This window comes from Archocentrus centrarchus, chromosome 16 (genome assembly GCF_007364275.1).
Source record: "Archocentrus centrarchus isolate MPI-CPG fArcCen1 chromosome 16, fArcCen1, whole genome shotgun sequence".
NCBI classification, from domain to species: Eukaryota; Metazoa; Chordata; class Actinopteri; order Cichliformes; family Cichlidae; genus Archocentrus; species Archocentrus centrarchus.
Window position 1 is genome coordinate 216,778 of NC_044361.1, and position 20,298 is coordinate 237,075.

At 42.8% G+C, this 20,298-nt stretch overlaps 1 protein-coding gene across 1 annotated transcript in view; it reads right to left on the minus strand.

Moving 5' to 3' along the window:
- gon4lb (gon-4 like b) overlaps positions 1–20,298 on the minus strand; it is a 38,490-nt gene that overhangs the window by 9,273 nt on the left and 8,919 nt on the right. The window contains exons 8-22 of the mRNA XM_030750225.1: positions 19,000–19,101; positions 18,784–18,921; positions 16,559–16,796; positions 16,166–16,267; positions 16,036–16,076; positions 15,682–15,779; positions 8,917–9,160; positions 8,755–8,841; positions 8,466–8,649; positions 8,240–8,390; positions 7,924–8,071; positions 7,714–7,830; positions 5,956–7,074; positions 2,602–2,848; positions 830–987 (exon numbers count right to left, since the gene is read on the minus strand). Of these exons, the coding sequence (XP_030606085.1) occupies positions 830–987; positions 2,602–2,848; positions 5,956–7,074; positions 7,714–7,830; positions 7,924–8,071; positions 8,240–8,390; positions 8,466–8,649; positions 8,755–8,841; positions 8,917–9,160; positions 15,682–15,779; positions 16,036–16,076; positions 16,166–16,267; positions 16,559–16,796; positions 18,784–18,921; positions 19,000–19,101 (3,174 nt within the window). The remainder of the gene's footprint in view (positions 1–829; positions 988–2,601; positions 2,849–5,955; positions 7,075–7,713; positions 7,831–7,923; positions 8,072–8,239; positions 8,391–8,465; positions 8,650–8,754; positions 8,842–8,916; positions 9,161–15,681; positions 15,780–16,035; positions 16,077–16,165; positions 16,268–16,558; positions 16,797–18,783; positions 18,922–18,999; positions 19,102–20,298) is intronic.

Genomic DNA, 20,298 nt, shown 5'->3' on the forward strand with positions numbered 1-20,298 from the left:
ATATGCTTTTTGCTGAGGTGTTTTTTGGAACCTCGTAAGGTGTTCTTTATGAACACAGTATGAGATGATTTTTTGAACCTAACTATCCCAGTGTATCTCTTTCTGTCTCTCTGCTAAAGGTAGCGCCGTTGTGAAACGGTTGCATGACCTCAGACATCTGTCCCCCCTGTCTGTGTTATGTTTTTGTTTTGGATGGATGTTCTGTTAACTGCAATTTCCCCATTTGTGGGACTAATAAAGGCATTCTTGATTCTTGATTGATTCTTGATCATTGTGTGCAAGTTTCACTAATCTGACCAATCCAGTAGGAGGAGCAGTGTAGGAGCCTAAGTGAATGTTTATATGTTTTGGTGGCACAGGTGTTCAGATTTTTTCTACACCTCAGGTGATTGCTTAGGGGTGTGGTCTTATGTTATTTATCTGATTCAGGCGTAGCCGACAGGTTGTTGGGTGAGGGGTTTTTTGGGCAAACTTTCTGTTGACCGTCAGTCCTAACCACCGTCATTTTGAACGTTATTTCACAAAGATGTATTTGTTTATGTTTTAAAATAAATACACAAAATTCTAATGGAACTTGTCGTGGCTTATTGGAGACGCGTCACAATGCAAAACCAACTCAGCCAGCAGCGGCTATAATTAGGAATCGAAGTCGCTACAAGCAGTGATTCTTGTGATAGACGCGGACAGAATTTTTGCTAATGTTTCCTCGTTAATCAGCACAGAAACAAATGTTGATGTCACAGCTGAAAAGCACCACAGGTCTAAACATGGGAGCTCAGCGAGAGGGGGATGCTGAGCACCGTCTGATCCCTGAACACTTATCGCTCACCCGGCTGAGGTAACTCTGTGCAAATGCCATGTCTTTGCTCTCTCGGTGTGGGTCGTTGTCCAAGATGTTTTCATCATAAAGCAGCAGCAGTTTGGTGGCATCTTTACTGTGGCGCTCCTGACGGCTCCTCCTGAGGCCGCGATGAGGTTGGCTTCGCCCTGCGGAGATGACAGGAAATAAGAAACAGGAAGCGTTTTTTTTTTAATGATTTCAAAGACAGTTTATTGCTTTGAATCAGTAATGCAAACATTTTCTTTTGCATTAGACATGTTTTTCTGCTTAACTTTAAATGAATTTTTACATACAGAAATCTCCAAGGACACAGACTTCCTGTTTTGGAAAAGCAAAACATAATAATAACAATAACAATATTAAAATATTAAAAATATTAGATTTTTTTGTTATTATTGTTTTAATAAAAGAACAACAAAAAAGCAAAACAGCAAGTCCACATATGTCCTCCTTTCACAGCTTCATTACTGTCAAACTGGACCTCCTATAACAAAGTCTCACCCTCCTCATTTCCACCATAAGGCGTGTCTAATGAATTACTAAAAGGACAAACATCAGAAAGGTTGAAAAGGAAAAAAAAAAAAGAAAAAGCAGGGCAGCGATGAGGACACTTTAATTCTACTCCAAGGATTTTGCATCAGATATTTTGTCGTAGTAACGGCTGCCATATCGTCTGAAACCTTTCAGCTGGATTTTGGACTGTACTTCTTATTGCTTCAAGCTGGAGGAATGACATAATGTCACGCACCCAACGTGAATGTTTTGGGAGTGTGGGGGCTTTCCAATTACTAAGAATTAATTGACGTGCTAATAATGTAAAGAATGCTATCAATTGGATTGGCTTTCTGAGATCCTACTATGAGAATGCACTACCCCAAATATAGCAGTGATAGGGTCTAGATCAATCTTCTCTTTGCAAATATATGTAAATGCATTGAAGATCTCTGACCAGAATGTGCCTATTCTGGGAAATGACCAAAACACACGAGCCAAAGAGGCGGGCGCTCGGTGACAGCGAATGCAGTTTGGATCGACAGTAGGATCCATTCTGGCCAGTTTGGTCCTAGTGAGGTGCAGGCAATTAAAGACCTTAAATTGTGTTAATCTGTGTCTAACAGAGATAGATGATGTGTATATTTTATGTATAGCCCTTGGCCAGATTTCATCTGTCAGTTCTATGTTTAGGTCCTACTCCCATTGCATTTTTAAATGGCTTTTTAAAGCCATTTTATGGCTTGAATGACAGTATACAGCTGGGACACAACACCCGACCGCCCGGATTTGAGTATCAGACATTCATCAGGAGGCCAAGCCTCTGGTCTTAAAGGAAATGTAGGAAACCGAGCACAGACAAAATCCCGGACCTGTAGATATCTGAAAAAATGTGAGTTTGGTAAGTCAAATTCCACTACAAATGGTCAAAAGGAACGAATGTCCCATCTACAAAGAGGTCCCCCACACATTTTCTGCCTTTTCTAGACAAGGTAAGAAAGGCTCTATCTATAAGAGACGGTTTGAAGAGGGAGTTTGAGGCTATGCGCATCAAAGCTTGTACAAGACCAAAGTTTTTACAATGCTGGATCCATACATGCAAATTGCCCCTCACAATAAGATTGCTGGTATGTGTGCCACTGCTGGTAGCAATATTGAGGCTAAAGAGATCGACAGCATGAATGTTGCTCCACCAACTCAGGCAGAAACAGGAAGTGTTGAGTCACAGACAGAGAGGGTTCACTTTTAAATGACATCCAGACACAGACCTCTTCCTCGTCCAGGACACCTCCCCCCTCCTCCTCGGGGCGTCTGCTCTCCGGATGGCGTCTCCTCGTCTAACCCTGCCTTGCTGCTCCGGCCCTCCCCTGACTCCTCTCCTTTTGGCCCCTCCTCCTCTTCCTCCTCCTCCTCCTCCTGAGAGCCAGGAGAGGTTGGAGAGTGATCCTCCTCAGAGTCACCGTCTGCACAGAGCCGCCGCTCTGCCGCCAGCCATGTCAGCTGCTTCATGGTCTCCTAAGAGTCAAAAGGTCAGAGGTTAACCAAACCTTCTGCACATCATCTGCATAACTTATCTTTCCCACAATATTTTAATTTTCTAAAACAAAAAGAAATGGCTCCTCGCAATGAAAACATGCTGACTGACACAAAAACAAACAGCAGTTTTTACACATTATTGGACTTCCTGTAAAATCCAGAACAGACTTATACAGCAGTTACTGACATCCTGGTCGGGCTCCTGAAAATCCAAATCATTCATAAAAATCTCCCCAAAACAGCTAGTCCTTTAGTTTTTTATTTGTTTTAACTCTTATGGCCTCTTCTGGCATTTGTGCACATTTTTTGATTTGGTGATCATTTTGGCTTTTTCACAGCTTATGGCATGAATTTTTTTTTTAAGTATCAAAATCTAATAATTTTCCATCTAATTTTTTTGTAACAAATAATGCAATACAGTCGTCCCTCGCTATATCGCGGTTCACTTATTGTGGCGTCACTGTATAATGATTTTCACCTGTCACAGAGGTCTCTGGAACATAATCCCCACCATAGGTGAGGGATCACTGTAATTCAAATAATTGACTAAATAATTGAATAAATGACTGAATATTTGATCATTTTGATCACGGCTGTATGATGATTTAATTATTCATCACTTCTTCCACAAAGGTGTCCAGAGGGTGCAAAATTTGAGGCAGGCACAAGGGTTAACACTTCCTTCTGTGTGTATGTTTTTAATGCATTTTGTTGTTTGCATTTTAAACTTGTTTTTACTTGTGTACAGCACTTTGGCCAATGGCATTGATTTTAAACTGCTTTATAAATAAAGCTGAGCTGAGTTTTGGTCTTCATTCATTTGTAAATTAGGCTGCAGCTATCGATTATTTTAGTAGTCGAGTACTCTGTCTATTATTCCATGGATTACTCAAGTAATCAGCTAAGAAATACTTTTTTTTGTATTAACAGTTCATCTGCATATTTTAACTTCCGTACTGCAGTTTTTCCCTGTGTGAAACAAACAGGGTGGATGGAGCAGCTACAAAGTTCTCTTTTCTTCACTTGATGATCAGGTGGTTGATGAAGGACCTCCAGCTGTTTCCCAGCAAATCTTTAATAGTGGTTGGGGGGGGGGGGGGGTCTCCTTTTGGACGCTAAAAAAACATTTACTTTCACTCCATCTAAGCTCACCGTCTCTATAACAGCTCTGCCTCTTTGCGCAGACAGACTGTACGTAAAACAGCTGACTGCTGCTATCAGTGTTTATGTTGAGAGCTGTAAGAGCGTAATGTTGTAAGGCTTTGTGTTCACAAGCATTCTCCTAAATACGTTTGTCCTGCAGGTCTATATTTAGTCACTAATCAGGGATTAAATTATAAGAAATATTTTTGACAGGGAAGGGGTCCTTCTGGTCCCGAATGATCACTAGTGCTAATAGCAGCGCTCACTAACAAACTGTGGTTATATAGCGATCCATTCTGGGAGCTGAAGTAGAGAAAAGAATAACAGCTGAAATTCTCAGCACAGCGAGGACAACACACAAACACGGCAGAGAGCGGTGGAGGCGGAAAAACATGTCAGCAATGATCCACTCATCCGTCACAGCAACGGAGAACTTTTTCGAATCTGAGGGTTTTTTAAACTCCTGATACACACTCCAGTCCAGCAGGTGGTGGTAATGCAGCTCTAAGCTGGTTTGTCTACCGCCATTAAATCCACAAAAAGAAGAAGACGACAACAATGGAGAACTTAATGGTGCTGATAGACGTATGTCTATGGGTGAAACGGTCCACTTACATGGAGACACCTGAGCGCTGCAGAGTTTAAACAAAGCATCGAAGCAAATTTGCTCAAGGATTTTTTATAATCAAATTATTCGAGTTACTCGAGGAATCGTTGCAGCCCTAATGTAAATCAAACTGAGCTTTCATGTCTAATCCTGTCCTCCTGGATTCAAAGCCAGCAGAAGCAGCTTTGGGTTCAGTGGAGTTTCTTCAGACATAATTTCTCTGAGTTCTTCCCATCAGCCTCTGATCATCTCCATGTGTCTGCTGGTTTTATTCTAACCAGTGAACCTGCGGGGGGTCCAGATGTTCTCATGGCCCTGTTATAGTGTGTTAGTCTGAGGTGTGTATTCACCAGCCGAGTCACAGCACAAGCTGAGCTCCAATTCTCTGCTCATAAAGGCCTGCAGAGAGTGGTGAAGACTGCTGAAAAGATCATTGCCACTCCACTGCTCTCTCTGCAGAGCAGCTAGAACCACCCAGAGTCCACAGGATAGCTGCCCCCATCCTGAAGGATTCTATCTACCTCAACACAGACTGTTCACACTACCATTAGACTCCTAAATACCTGACAGGTGTTTTTAACGTTTATCTACCTTAACTGTATTCAACTGTCTACATTTCTCAGTTTGCACATAATGTGGACACTCACTGCTGTCTACTGTACATACAGCTGATGAAGCATAGAGAACCGCATAAATATGTACATATCTTATTGCAGCTCAGATTTTTATATGCTGTTTTTATTGTTCTTATAATTGTATAATTGTATTTTATAATTGTCTATTTTATATGTGGACCTTTTGTTTGTCATCTGTTGTGGACAGCAAACAAAGGTGCTTCTTTACTGTGCACATGACAATAAACTTTAAAATTTTCCTGATCTCCCTTCATGGATTCAGCTTCTAATGTGACCTCTCTGATGAACAGGATGGAAACAGCTGATTTCTCCAACACTCCTCTGTGAGAATCACCTCAGCAGCTGTTCATGGTGTCAGGACCTGAATTATGGCGCGGAATTTTTACTAAGCTTCTCAGCTGGAGATATTTAAAGAATGTTTTCTATTCAGATTAAGTTTCTGCCTCAGACATGAGAACATAGGAACATCGGTGTTTGGATCATTCAGATCTTCAGTCTCTCTTTAGAGAACCAAAGTTTAAATGCAGCATCTGAGAAACTGGTTTCCTCATATTTAACAGTTTGATCATCACTCTGCTTTTCTCTTTGTGTCAGAGTATAAACAGATTAAGACCAATGAGGATCATCATCAAACGCAACTCGGCAATAAGTGCCAACCCCCAACATCAAGAGTTTAAGGTGGAAACTTTCATTCTGTTCACCTGTAACTCTGGAACCGACAGCACCGACTCCTCCGACGCTGACGACATCACTTCCTCCTCATCTTCATCCTGTGTGAGGTCATCAAAATCCTCCTCCTCCTCCTCATCTCCCTGCCGGTCCTGATCTTCATCCTTATCCTTCTCTCCGCTGTTGTCTCTTTCACCTCCCCCCTCCTCTCTCTGTCTCGCCTCCTCTTCCTCGCCACCCTGCTCACCCTCACCTGCTCCACCTCCTTCCTCTCCTTCTCCTTCTCCTCCTCCGCCTCCATCTCTACTCTGCTCCTGCTCTCGACCAGTGTTTTCTCCTCCATTCAAACTGACACTAGTAACATTCCATTTTTCCTCCTCCTCTTCCTGTCTCTGTTCCTTCTCTTTCTCCGGCCTCTCCTCCTCCTCTTCTGTACATGACGTTGGGCTCAGTGTTGACACAGAGACCATACTCTCCTCTTCCTCCAGCTTCAGCTGCTCCAATTGGCTCTCATGCTCAGAAAAGGCCGCTTCCTGCTGGTCTCTGATTGGCCCATGGACATGATGCCCCAAAGCATCTTCAGAGGAGGTGGGAGGAGTCCTCACCATCTGGAGGACGATGTAGTCTGGCTTCAGCATAGCAGTGGAGCAGGGAATTGTAGGATTTGTAGTGCTAGGGCAGGAGGAAAAGGGCAGGAGGAGTGGAAAGGGTGTGGCACTTTCCTGTGCAGACACAGTTTGCAGCATATTTTGGCCAATAGGAAGGCAGGGCTGCATGACATCAGCACACGTGGGGTGGGTGGGGCCTGGGTGAACAGCAGTCAGTGGGACCACCCCACAGATGGGAGGTGGAGTCAATGGCAGGGCATCTGACACAGCTGAGGAGGCAGAGAATAATGTGACACCTGGAATAGGTATGACCTGCATGTCCACCTGTTTCTCCACCGGTCTCTCCAGTGACGGCTCTTCCTGTGCCTTCGCGAGCGGCAGCAGAGCTTCATTATGAGCCAAAGTGAAGAAGCGCCTGTGGGGACGGGCTGGGGGACGGTACCTGTTGATGTAATTGGGGTGGAGCCTGAGGGTGCAGCCTGGGGGAAGTGAGGGGGGGTAACAGGTGCCCAGCCGGGTCTTCTGGATGCTCTGGCGGCTGTTCTGCAGGAGAGAACCATCAGAGATCCATCAGAAAACCCGAACCCATCAGATCTGCAGTGAACTCTTGCTGGTCCACTTTAAGAGGACTCAGCCTATCATGACCAACACCTGCTAATGAAAACAGGTCCTGCAGTGGTACTGGTCAGTCTCTGGTGCCAGGTAATGCCATCATTTGTGTTACTTCATCCTTCATATCATAACTAAATCAGATGAAGAAGAGCTGAGGTTCAGATTGGCTTGCAGGTTTACAGAATACTCAAGTGATGCACCAGTTGATTGGTTCTCGACCCGGACTGGTGGATGACTGCTCAGGCGCAAATGTCTGATTAATTACAAGTTGGCCCATTTGATGCACAAGCAACACATGCACAGCAGCACAGACAAAAGACAAAGTTTGTCTATATCACTGGTTGCAGTGTTAGAAAGAAAATCTAAATCAGCAGATCACACTTAAAGAAAAATGGAGATCAGAATCCGCCATGAAAATTGCAGTAGGTGCATCTCTGATTTACTCAGATGGGTTCAAACTGTCCACTTAAACAACCAAGAGTGAGTAGTTTTAGTCTCAGCAGGTTTGGATTTGGATCTAGATGAATCTGTGTGTGGATCTGGATCATGATCAGAGTTAGCTGTTCAAACCTTGAGCCAGTTTGGCATGTTGTTGGTGTCTCTGTCCACTGGGGGGTGCTGGTCCACTGGCTGGACTCTGCTGCACGCGAGTGGCAGCGTTGGGACGACGCGCTCCGTGACAAACATCTGAAAACAACCACAAAGTTTCACCTGAGTCATTCTGTTTGGATTTAACATTCACCGATGATGTCATGAGTGGTGAGGTCACTGTGATATCACCTTGATGACATTGTCGGGTGCTCTTGGGCCACTCATCTCTCTGACGTGTTTCCTGAAGTTCCATCGACTCTTACAGAGCAGGTACGAACTGATCAGCTCATCGGAATGGAACGTCCCCTCGAAGTGCTTCAGACCAAGAACAATGAGCCTGCACAGAAGCATAATGTTAAATATCAGTAGAAGGGGGACACAGGCATGGTGGGACACATGGTTTCATTTTCAGTTATCGATGAAGAATAAAAGTCATACACAAAAGAGCTGAATCTGTAAAAATAATATATGAAGAAGTGTGTTTGTTTATATGTATGTGTGTTACCCATCCTCTCCTGCTGTGTAAACTGTTCTCAGGTTCTTGCTGTGGAGGGCAGGGTCCAGGCTGCAGACAGGAAGTAGTTCTGGGTACAGGAAGACAGGTCGTGTGGCAAACAGCCAGGCGGTGTCAGCAGGCAGCAAAGGGAAGGCAAGGCCTAAACAGAACCAGAACCTGAACCTGAGCAGGCTGACAGAATATCAAACATGGCTGACAGGAAGCGTCTCCTTACTGTTCATTGCAGGCATCATTTGAGGGAGCCAGCGTCTGGAAGGTCGAGCAGGAGGAGCAGGTGGAGGCTCCTCCCTCTGCTCCACCTCATGTAGGAGGTCCAGCGCCCTCTGGAGGTTACACACCCTGAAACAGCTGGAGGTATGACCTTTCTCCTGATAGTGGGCAAACTGCTGCAGCTCCTCCTGAGGGCAGAGATGCTGGTTAAAAAGCTGAATACACAAAAACCAGGTAACTGCACACCTGACCTGCTCAAGTACATGTAATACAGGTGAGAAGTGCTTACTGACCAGGTACCGCTTGGTGATGGAGGCTTCATGGTTCAGGGCGGCAATGTGGCGACTCAGCAGGTGAACCTGAGTTAGCAGCTGCACGTGCTGAGGGCGAAATGGTCACGACATCAGGTAAACACACCTGGAGAACATGTTGCTGAGACAGGAAATCATCAATACCTGCTGCAGCTGCTGCTGTAGCTGCAGTTTCTGGGAATGGTCCAGGTGGAGGGCGGGACCAACGCGACTTGGCAGCACTAGGACGGAAGTAATGGTGTTGAGTGGAGGAGTGGGTGTGTCCTTCAGACTTGAGCTGAGGTGATTGGTTGTGTCCTGCAGGGCTCTCTTCTGCTGCTGAGCTTCATACTGCTTCCTGACAGTCTGCCGCCGCTCTGTTAGCATGTTGGCTAACGGTGCCTCAAAGCTATGGAGTGCAAACGGACACAGTGAGGAGGCATGTTTCCTGCAATGACTGGTCATGTTTTGCAGTTTGATACGTGAAGCGACAGATATGAGGCACAGTGAATCATATGTTTCATGTGGAATAGAGCGGAGTCCAAAAGCCTTCAATCTAATTTTATATATATATATATATATATAAATCACAGCAACAGTCACCTCAAGGAGCTTCATATTGGAAGGGAAAGGCCCTACAAAGAAAACCCAACAATAAGACAATCCCCTATGAGCAGCATTTGGCAACAGTGGGAAGGAAAAACTCCCTTTTTACAGGAAGAAACCTCCAGCAGAACCGAGTTCCAACCTGTCACCAGCTAGCCCGTGTGTCTTCCCCCGTATCTTTCCTCCATTTCCTGTCTTCCTCCACTGTGGATAAAAGTTGCTGTGGCCAAAAAAAAAAGGTGAATGAAAAGAAAGGCTCAGTGCATGGTGGGAACGCCCCAGCAGCCTAGGCCTATAGCAGCATAACTAAGGGAGGGTTCAGGGTCACCTGATCCAGCCCTAACTATAAGCTTGATCATAAAGGAAAGTTTTAAGCCTAATCTTAAAAATAGAGAGGGTGTCTGTCTCCTGAATCCAAGCTGGGAGCTGGTTCCACAGAAGAGGGGCCTGAAAGCTGAAGGCTCTGCCTCCCATTCTACTCTTAAGTATCCGAGGAACCACAAGTAAGCCAGCAGTCTGAGAGCGAAGTGCTCTGTTGGGGTGATATGGTACTATGAGGTCTTTGAGATAAGATGGGGCCTGATTATTCAAGACCTTGTAGGTGAGGAGAAGGATTTTAAATTCTATTCTGGATTTAACAGGGAGCCAATGAAGAGAAGCCAATATGGGATCTTAGCGCAGCGTGATACCCAGATAAAGCTGGGCATCATCTGCATAGCAATGAAAATTGATGCAATGCTTTCTAATAATACTGCCTAAGGGAAGCATGTATAATGTAAATAGAATTGGTCCTAGCACAGAACCCTGTGGAACTCCATAATTACCTTTAGTGTGTGAAGAAAACTCCCCATTTACATGAACAAATTGGAGTCTATTAGATAAATGATACAAACCACTGCAGTGCAGTACCTTTAATACCTATGGCATGTTATGGTCAACAGTATCAAAAGCTGCACTGAGGTCCAAAAGGACAAGCACAGAGATGAGTCCACTGTCAGAAGCTGTAAGAAGAGCTTTTTAAGTAATGGGTTAATTACTCCCAGAAAGGTTGTTTCCTCTCAGCATGACTCTTCTTCATGAGTTCTGTGCGAAGAAGCAGCAGCAGAGGATGGTTCTCTTCCTCCCAACCCAAACAGCCACAGCACTTCTCTGCTGCACTGTCCCAATGGGAGGCAATGACATGTGCCACATTTGTATCTATATACATGCTTACGTACATCAATAAACGTGTAGGTAAACATGACTGCCCACAAAAAAATATAAAAAGGTCATGTTGTCAAATCAATGACACAGTGACACACCTGAGAAATGCACAACGGCTACTCTGATCCTACAATGTCACCTGATGCACCTCTGGAGAAACGTGATTACAGGTCAGGTCCACGCCGCCTGCAATGTTTTGATTAACCTGTTCAGTCCTTGTGCATTTCCGGCTACTTTTTGCCGGCAGCTTTATAAGTCAGAGAATAACAATCGGGAATAATAATCAAAGCATCAATACACTGCCTGGCCAAAAAAAAAAAAAAGTCGCCTGAAAGATAATCGCCCATGCAGTAATTATCCAATAGGAGGCTCGTACCTATTTGCTTAGTTAAATCCAGGTGGCAACTCTTTTTTTGGCCAGGCAGTGAATAAGGACTCACAAATGTCAGCAAATGCTGTTAACTGTAATTTCCCCATTGTGGGATCAATAAAGTATCATCAAATTCCTGGAGGAAGACTGCTGAAACTGTCGGAATGGATGTGAGGGAATGAAGAGAGTGGAAAAAAACAAAAACAAGGACAAATATGTTTGCAGCCAAAAAACTGAGCACAAAGAGCGAGGACCAAAAAACAAAAAAAAACAAAAGAAAAAAGCACTGCATATAAAACACCAGCACGACCACAAGGTAATTAACACACACAATCCAGCTACACAAATATAAATGCGGACATGAGGTCGGCCACTTCGTTGTGTACAGAGGTCGCAAAGACCCTGCAAGTCTAATCAGCGAGCATCTACCCAAGCTAGCTCCAAAACAGAAGCAGCTTCATGTGGTGGAGAACATCAGGATGCAGCTGGATTTGACCTTTGCTCTTCACCCAAGATGCCAGAGCTTTCTACAAAGCACATGAGTGCAGCGTTTATAGCCGAAGTAAAAAGTTTACCAATACGGCTAACCAATGTAATTCTACTATAGTTGTCAGGGTTATTTAGGTCACCTTTGTTCTTATAAAAAGGGCCTGATAAGACCAACACACCAATCTTCAGGTACAAGAATGTCCGAAGAACTAAATTAGAGATGAGTTACAAATGAGATTATCATCAAGACAATTTTTCCAAAATTCATAAATATTATCAGCGCCACAGGCCTTGTTGTTCTTCCGTTTCTTAATTAACACCTTAATTTCATCAATACTAAACGCATGATTTATAAATTTGTTTGCCAAATCAGAAGTCAGGGTTCTGGCCAGCAGTTGATCACCCGGTGCTGTGCCATGCTGAGGTCGTTTGGCGCCGGGCTGAGAATTTTACTGGTTCACTATTGGAACTCTTCTATCACTGCAATTAGCAAGTGGGCACACATCCCGCACCCGCTGCCCCATTGCTGATACCAGATTTGTTTTCTCTTGCTAGGTTGCTGCACTATAGTATTATTTCACTGCAATTTGCAATCTACAATCTACCATGGGGGACGGCCAGTTCTGTTCACAATGTGCATGCCAACTTAGGGACTTTGTTGCTAGATTTAGCAACTTTTTTCCCCCAAAAATGACAAATTTGGCGAATTTTTCTGGTGAAATCCTCCGTCGTGTTTTGTGTACAGACAGTGCTCGTACAGCATTCCTTCATACGCTTCAGCATCGCGCGGACCCTGCTTCAGAACCCCCTGCGCCGGGCCGAAATTTTTTTCTGTCTAGAACCTTGGAAGCGATGACATGCTCAAAAGAAGATTGCTGCTTAACACATTAATCAAAGCTCAGAAATGTTGCCAGATTCTGGGGTATTTCTATTTGTATTATTCAAAAATTTCCCAATGCTGCTTTTGATTAGATGACTTCATATTTCTCAGATCTTTATGAAGCTACTTAAAATACTCTTTATGTTTGGCTTTCATAACCTTTTTATAGGATTTAGAAAGATATTTCAGTTCATATTAGTAGAATCCAGATATGAACTGAAAGATATTTCAGTTCATATCTGGATTCTACTGTGATATTTCTAAGCCCGTTTTTCAACTTCATATAATTATCCCTAATCGATTTACAGTCAACATCAAACCAATCCTTATTAATTTTACAATTACATCTATTAGAATTCCTACTCTTTACTTCCTTACTGATACCCAACTGTTTTGCAGTGTCAGTAAAGATAAAACACAATTCCTGAGTTAAAAGATTTATATGATTCTGTGTAACAAATTTAAAATCTAAATTTGATATTCTGTTATTTAATTTACTAATCACTTCAGTTGAATTTTCAAGCACAGCCTTAAACTGATTGGCTAGGTTTGAATCCCAGGTAGTTTTCAGTTGAACTCTTGGAGTATGATTACTTTCCAATGATAAATAAGAAACATCTGAAGCAGTCGGCATGCACTTAATTTAGTTGGACAACGAACATCAGAGAGATTTATATCAGATCCTATCCTGCCATTCACTATGTTTAGATTGAGAGCTTTACACAGTCCAATAAGTTTATATCCATTATTACTGTTCTTTGTATCCTGATTATATCTTGTAATTAGTATACCTAGTAAATCCATCTTACTACAGTCAAATAAAACATTTTTAACATGTGAATCATGAAAAAAGGAAGCGTCTTATTCCATATCAACAAAATCAGATAGGCAAGTAGTATGATAAACGATACTGAACAATCCTCATAGGTATTATTAATTAAGATTAATTAATCGGCCATATTATCAAATAAATCAACATTGTGATTCATGACGGACATAAACAGCACCCAAAATAAGATTTTCACCACATACGCCTGAATCAGTTTTAACCCACAACACATTTTCAGAAGCAGGACCTTCAACAGCTGAGGTGTGAACAAAGAATAAGTGTGATCGGTGACAGCAGCTCACTGGAAAAGATGGGAAATTGCCTTTATTTTGTTTGCTGTAATAAGTAAATGCTGCTGCTTGTGAGCATCAATAAAACATCATTCATTATTATCAGTATTTTTTTCATATCATTATTGTACATTTCCTTGAAATACTGTGACATAATTTTGAGGCTATATTGCCACCCCGGGTTCAGATACGTGTTCAGACCAGTGTTAATTTTGACAGCAAATTCTGATTTAGTTTTAGTCATAATTTAGTATCTGAATAGTTTTAGTTTTAGTTGATGAAATTATGGTAAGAATATAGTCGACTAAAATATAAAGGGTGTGAACTGTAAACGCTTTTTCTTCAGTTCCCTTGAATTAGTCATTATACACACCTGATCATTAACACCACCTTACTGAGATAATCCGAGCGTTTTACAGCAGGACGCTCTGAAAGGTACAGGGCAGTGTTCAGGACTAAGATTATAAAGGCTAATCCACCGCGGTGTGGAGATTTTCTCTAAACACAAAGTGGGAAAAACACTTTACCCTGCATGACATTAAAATGCTGACCTTTGCATGGAGATCTGGGTGACTGGTTTGCAGATGTCGTTTAAGATTTGTCGTGTTTTTACCCGAGATAGTCGCCCCACATGGTTTACACATCGTTTTGTTTGTCACAACGTCAAAGGACAAATGTGTCCATACATCGGCTCTTCTCTTTCTCCCTGCTGACACTGTTTACATAACTTAGTTCTATCGGAAGGAACAACCAATCACAGGCTAGTTTGGTCTTCCCGGGTTTAGAGCAAATTTGTGCAACTGTGCGTTTGATTGGATGTTTTCCTAACTTGTCCCGCCCTGTCACAAAATTAAATACGTTCTGATTGGATTTCGTCCCAGCCAAGCATTTTCGTCTCGTTTTCATTAGTTGATGAAAGTGTCAATTAATTTCGTTATCATTTTAGGTCGTTTTTATTTAGTTATCATCTCGTTATTGTCATGAACAAAAGCTTTGTCGAGGAAAACTATGATAATATTTCATCAATGAAATTAACACTGGTCCCAGGTATTTAACCCCAGCGGGGGTGTCCTCTGGAGGTGTTCTTTGACCCACTATTGATCATGTGAATAATCACATGCGTCAATGTGTAAAGAACGGGTCATTACAATCAGTGGTTCTGAGTGAAAGTATGTTGTGCCATGTGTTTATGAAGAGGCTGTTTGGTTTCGCCAGTGTAGAGGTCTGAGCACGCCTCGCTGCACTGGACAGCAGACATTATGTTGCTTATGAGGTCTTAATGTGCTCTGTAGTAGCTGTGCTAGCAGCAGATCCAGACTTTGTTTGGTTGATGCAGATCAAGAACCAGTTCCTGACATTTCCATTAAAAGGCAGAATTGGATCCGTGTTGTGAAAAAGAAGTTATTAGGTTAATCTCTACAGTGCTGCACACCTGGTTATCCTCTCAGGATCACATTAGGTTCTTCACAGCATCTGATGGAGCAGCTGGACACAGCTGGAGTCACAGGAAAAAAATTTTTCACTTTATTATTCTGAGTTATTGATACGTATCAGTGATCCATGAACAACACAAAGTGAAAGTCTGAACGCAGTCTGAAGTTACTGTGTTAAATGAGCTGCGAACAAGTCAGATGGTTCCTGTCCTCTTCAACCTGGAGGACAAAGCATCCATGAAACAGAATCTCAGCTTCTGATTGGTCAGAGCACAGGACAGTTGCCTCTCAGTCCATCTGAAATGAGCTCGGTGGAGGTGTTTCTGGATCTTGTTCCTGTGTTTTCTTTGTGTGGTAGAGTCTGAACTTCCTGTGTGGATGCAGTGATGAGCTGCGTTCACTGCTGATGGCTCTCAGACGTGTGCTGGAGCCCATGCAGTAATTTCCAGGACAGAATCCGCTCTGAGGGTCTGGACACCACAGACATCCAGCAGCTCTGCAGCTGCTCCCTGTGTGCTCACATTCCTCTGAGTCTTCATCAGATGATGAAGGGTGATGATCAAGCCCAAGTGATAAGCCACACTGACTCCTTGTCATTTTACAAACCTTCTTGCAGACGTGTTAACTTTACACAACTTTTTCCCTCTTTCTGCTTCTGCAAAACTTTAATGAAATGCGCTACTGCATCAAAGTGAGCAGATCAATTATTTAAAATATAAAAAATTTTGAATTTCGTAAGACTTTTTAATAAAGTTTTTCACTGCATTTTTTAACACGCGTTTGTGTGTTTCTAATGTGAGCTCCAGTCATGCAAAGAAGGCACTCAATACCGTAAAGCCTGCGGCACGTTGAACTTCGGTCCAAGCTGTGATGAGGCCTCCTCCTCGTGCTCCTCCTCCTCGGCCACCACCTCCTCTTCCTCCTGGAACTGCAGAGAAGAGAAAAAACAAAAAGAAACTTGAAACTCCACCCAAAGACTGAAACTTAAGAGGTGGCGCCTGTACACAACAGTGGAGAACAAATACGTGAAGTCATTTCATTTACTGTAAAAAGGCAACATTTGATCAGTGAGTTGAGTTTGGGAAAAGAATCAGAATCAGAAAGCCTTTATTGTGCATCTGCACACTTCAGTTGTTATTGTCGCGTGATCGTCTTTTGGGATGACCAATAAAATAAGAACTCACATTTTCAAAGAGTTCCTCCAGCAGCTCATTCACTTCCTTCTCTGCAAAACAAGAAGAAGAATTCACAGTGAGGATTCTGACAATCTCACAGCTCCTCCTCACTGCCTCCTCTTCACTGCACGGCACCTACTGGTGATCTGCACAGCCCGGTCTGTCCTGTAGTCCTCCCGGTCAGGTTCATCCAGGTCTTCCAGAAAGTTGTACTCGGGGTCGTCATCATCTTCTGCCTCATCTGGGGAAAAAAACACATCCTTTGGAGCCACTTAAGTGTTTATTTCCTCCTGTTTGATTCACAGAAGGATGATCAGACTGTGAAATGATGACTTTAATTTTCAACTCAAAAACAAACACTTTTCTGAGCTGCTGTTCCATTTCAAACATATCAGTAAAGTCTGCTCAACCAGCTTAACATCAGTGTGCGATAAAATAAATAAAATCGGATTTAAATCGGTTTAAAAAAAAAAAAAAAATGCATGCTTAAAATGTGAAGCCGGGAGCAGCTAGTGTCAGCGTGACCTCTGACCTTCACAGTCAGGGACCATCAGGCCCTGCAGCCACTTTGTCCAATGGCGGTCCTCCTCCCGCTGGGCACTGCTCTCATCATACATGTCGGCCGTGATGTCAGGAGGCAGTAGCGCCGCCTCCAGCTGACCTAGTGGGACGTCCACAAGAGGACGTTTGGAGCGTGTGCGGTACGCCAAACTGCAGGAGCCTTGATCACAACCACCATCATCATCATTATTGGGTTTCCTGTCCAGAGACTGAGACATGGACAGGCATGAGATCAAACCTGGTGATCAACAGTGCAGGTGCACGTGTGTATTTAAACCCCACATTACTAAAAGGTTGAGCACACACAGAATGGCCCCACACAAGTACTTCAGTAAGAGGAAGTGTTTAAAAAATGTTCTTATACAGGAATCCTAGAGTTCAATTTACTACCTTTTACGACCTATTTTTACTACCTCTACAATATTTTTACTACCAGCACAAAATCGAGCAGCAGCCTTTTTTGGGGTGGCGGTGGATTCACAGCACTAAGCCATGTACAATAATCGCCCATCTCTCACCAAAACTTTATCCCACTGACTTGAAGGTGTAACTGTGACTTTATCTTGACTAAGACCTCACACACATTAATATTCCAAACACATTTCAAGAAGACTCAGGAAATTTGTTTTTTTAAGAATGTCAACAAAATGCAATGAAATTCAAGTTTCACAAGCCGATTATTTATTTTCCAACAGAATATTGGAATACTGGTTTGCTGCTGAGGTGTGACAGTGATACTTGTGCTCGTAGCTGACCTTGAGGTTGCAGTTGCAGCGCTTTGTGTAGCACCAAAAAACAAAATAGGGATCTGCTCAAAGCGCGCACAAATCCGCTGCTGGTGAACGGTGGATGCTCGGTGTGATTTGATCGCCGTCACACCGTTTCAGGTCAAATTTATATTTTTTTCTGCACACTTCACAAAATGCCTCTTGATCATTCCCCATGACCGGCTTAACCCTCTGGGGTCCGGGGTATATTTGGCCATTTTTGACTACTTTTGTTTTTAGCTTCATAGTTGACCTTAGAAACTGTTTACCTTGCCTTGTTTGGTATCATTTTTTTCAGCACCACCTCATGTGTGTGACTGTATAGTTATTCTTTCATTTTGACATACTGTGTTAACACATTGGACTTATATTCACATAAAAACATAAAATCAGAGTACAAAAAAGTTAGATTTTTTTTACTGTAAAAATCACAAACATGCTTAACAAATTATTTTTACAATTAAAATGCAAATATAAGTTGTAAATTTTCAAAAATTATGTAAAAATAAAGTAAATAAAGTTAGATACAACTATTCACATGAAAATTTTGTGTACAACTATTTGCAGAGCAATCAGGACTCACATTAAGATGCTAGACAAATTATTTATGCCATCTCCAAAAACAGTTTCTGTCCTCCACCAGACTGAGGGGCCATCACAGGCAGAACCTGACAGCAATGTTTCTTTTACCACTTTTTCATCTGCTCCTCAGCACCCAAATGCACCCAAATGCATCGTGTTACCGCATAATTTTCTGATTGGTTGATTTGGTGCATTTTTCCACCAATAGGAAAGGGGTTGTCGGGAATTATTTTGTTTTTATTAGCAAGCACTTCCTGTTAGCGAAACTCACGTTTTCGCCGTTTATTTCTGCACAAAACGCACATCGAAGGTGAGGACAATATACAAGAAAAAGCATGGCGTAAATTATTGGGCATAACTCTGGTTTTACTTGGCCTATCAATGTAATTTAAAAACTGGTACATAGTTTGAAGTCTGCACTTTCAATTCATGGCAGCAGCGTCCCGATGCTACGTCATCTCAAATTGGCGATGTCATTTTGACGCACCGGTGCGTCTCCAGAGGGTTAAGCCAGTCTTTGAATGCCGGGTCATCGAGCCAAAGTTATGAAAACTTACATTTTCCCATGACGAGGCGCAGAATGAGTACACACATGCGCGCAGCAAATCGGACAGTGGGACCAATCAAGTCTATCAACGTCAGTTCAGGTCCTGCTGAGTAGTTATATTTCTATGCAGATTTTATAGTTAAACTAACTTAAAAAGTCTGCATCAATGGAAAAGTCAAAATATATTGAAGGGGTGATGAAAAATTTACTACCAAGTCAAATTCTGTTTGTTACCTTTTACTACCCCATGGAAACCCTGTTATATGCTGTTACCAGCTGTTTCCTGGTGACAGATGTTACCTGGCCATAGGTGTATGATGGGCTGCAGTCCAACTCCTCATCCACAGCTTTAAGTCTCTCCAGGAAGGAGGATTCAGGAGCAGGGAGAAAATGAGGCGTGCAGGTGGAGCTCATTGGGTCGCTCGGATGGCCACATCTCTAAGCAATAAACCAGAAGTGAGGGTAGCTGGAAGGGTCAGAGGTAGGTGTACATATGGTGGTCAGAGGTCAGCATACCTGTAGGTAATCGTCTGTCCTCAGGTGTGTTGGTGATCTGTTCTGGAAGCCCTGGTGCATTCTGGGAGGTGAAGCCAGGCTGTCAGCATCACTGAGGAAGGTCTGCAAAGAATGAAGGGTTAAAGGAGCATTCAGCTGCTGGTACAGACAGAGGGGCTGAAAGGGTTAATTTACAGAAAGATTCAGACTCTAATGGGGCCTATCAGCTGACATAGGGCAAGAGGCAGGGTAAATGGTAAATGGACTAGTTCTTATATAGCGCTTTTCTACTCAATCAGAGCACTCAAAGCGCTTATACAACCTGTTTTGCATTCACCCATGCACTCCCATTCATACAAGCACTTCCATCATTAATTAAGCTAAGTGCTTTTTTTTTTTTTAATTAGCTAACATTCACACGCATTCATACTCCGACAGAACGGTCGGAGAGCAACTTAGGGTTAAGTATCTTGCCCAAGGATACATTGGCATGCAGCCTGGAGTAGCCAGGATTCGAACCGCTGACCTTCCGATCAGTAGGTGACCTGCTCTACCTACTGAGCTACAGCCACCCTGTACAGGTCGCTAACACAGAGACAGACAACCATTCACACTCACATTCACACCTATGGCCAATTTAGAGTGACCAATTATAACCTAACCCCAGTAAGTGCATGTCTTTGGACTGTGGGAGGAAACCCACGCAGACTTGGTGAGAACATGCAAACTCCACACAGAAAGGCCCGGGTCAAGGTGGAATCGAACCCAGGCCTTCTAGATGTCATTCCAGCTGTGAGGCTGCTGTTTACACTTAATGAAGAAATTCAACTGGAATTATTTAAAATCTCCTCAGATCACAGCGGGAGTCAATTCAATTCAATGCTATTTATATAGCACCAAATGTCGCCTCAAGGTTCTTTATTAGATTAGATTAGATTCAACTTTATTATCATTGTACACAAGTATACAACGAAAAGTACGCTAAGTACTGTAGTGTACTGTTTTAAAGTACTGTAAGGTAAAGACCCTACAGTAATACGGAGAAAACCCAACAGTCCAGGACCTCAGACCTCAGAGTGTCAGAGTTACCTGTTACAGGTGAGACTAAAACCAGCTGATGGTTTCTGTTTCAGGGAAAGTGATGCTACAGTTTTAATAAATCTTTACTGACACCTGCACAGTTGTAGCTCAGGAGGTAGAGAAGAATACAGATGGGCTGCTCCAGTCTGCATGCTAAAGTATCCTTGGGCAAGATACTGAACCTCAAGTTGTTTGGAGTGTGAATATGTGTGAATGTTAGAAAACACTTAGGCGTAGAAA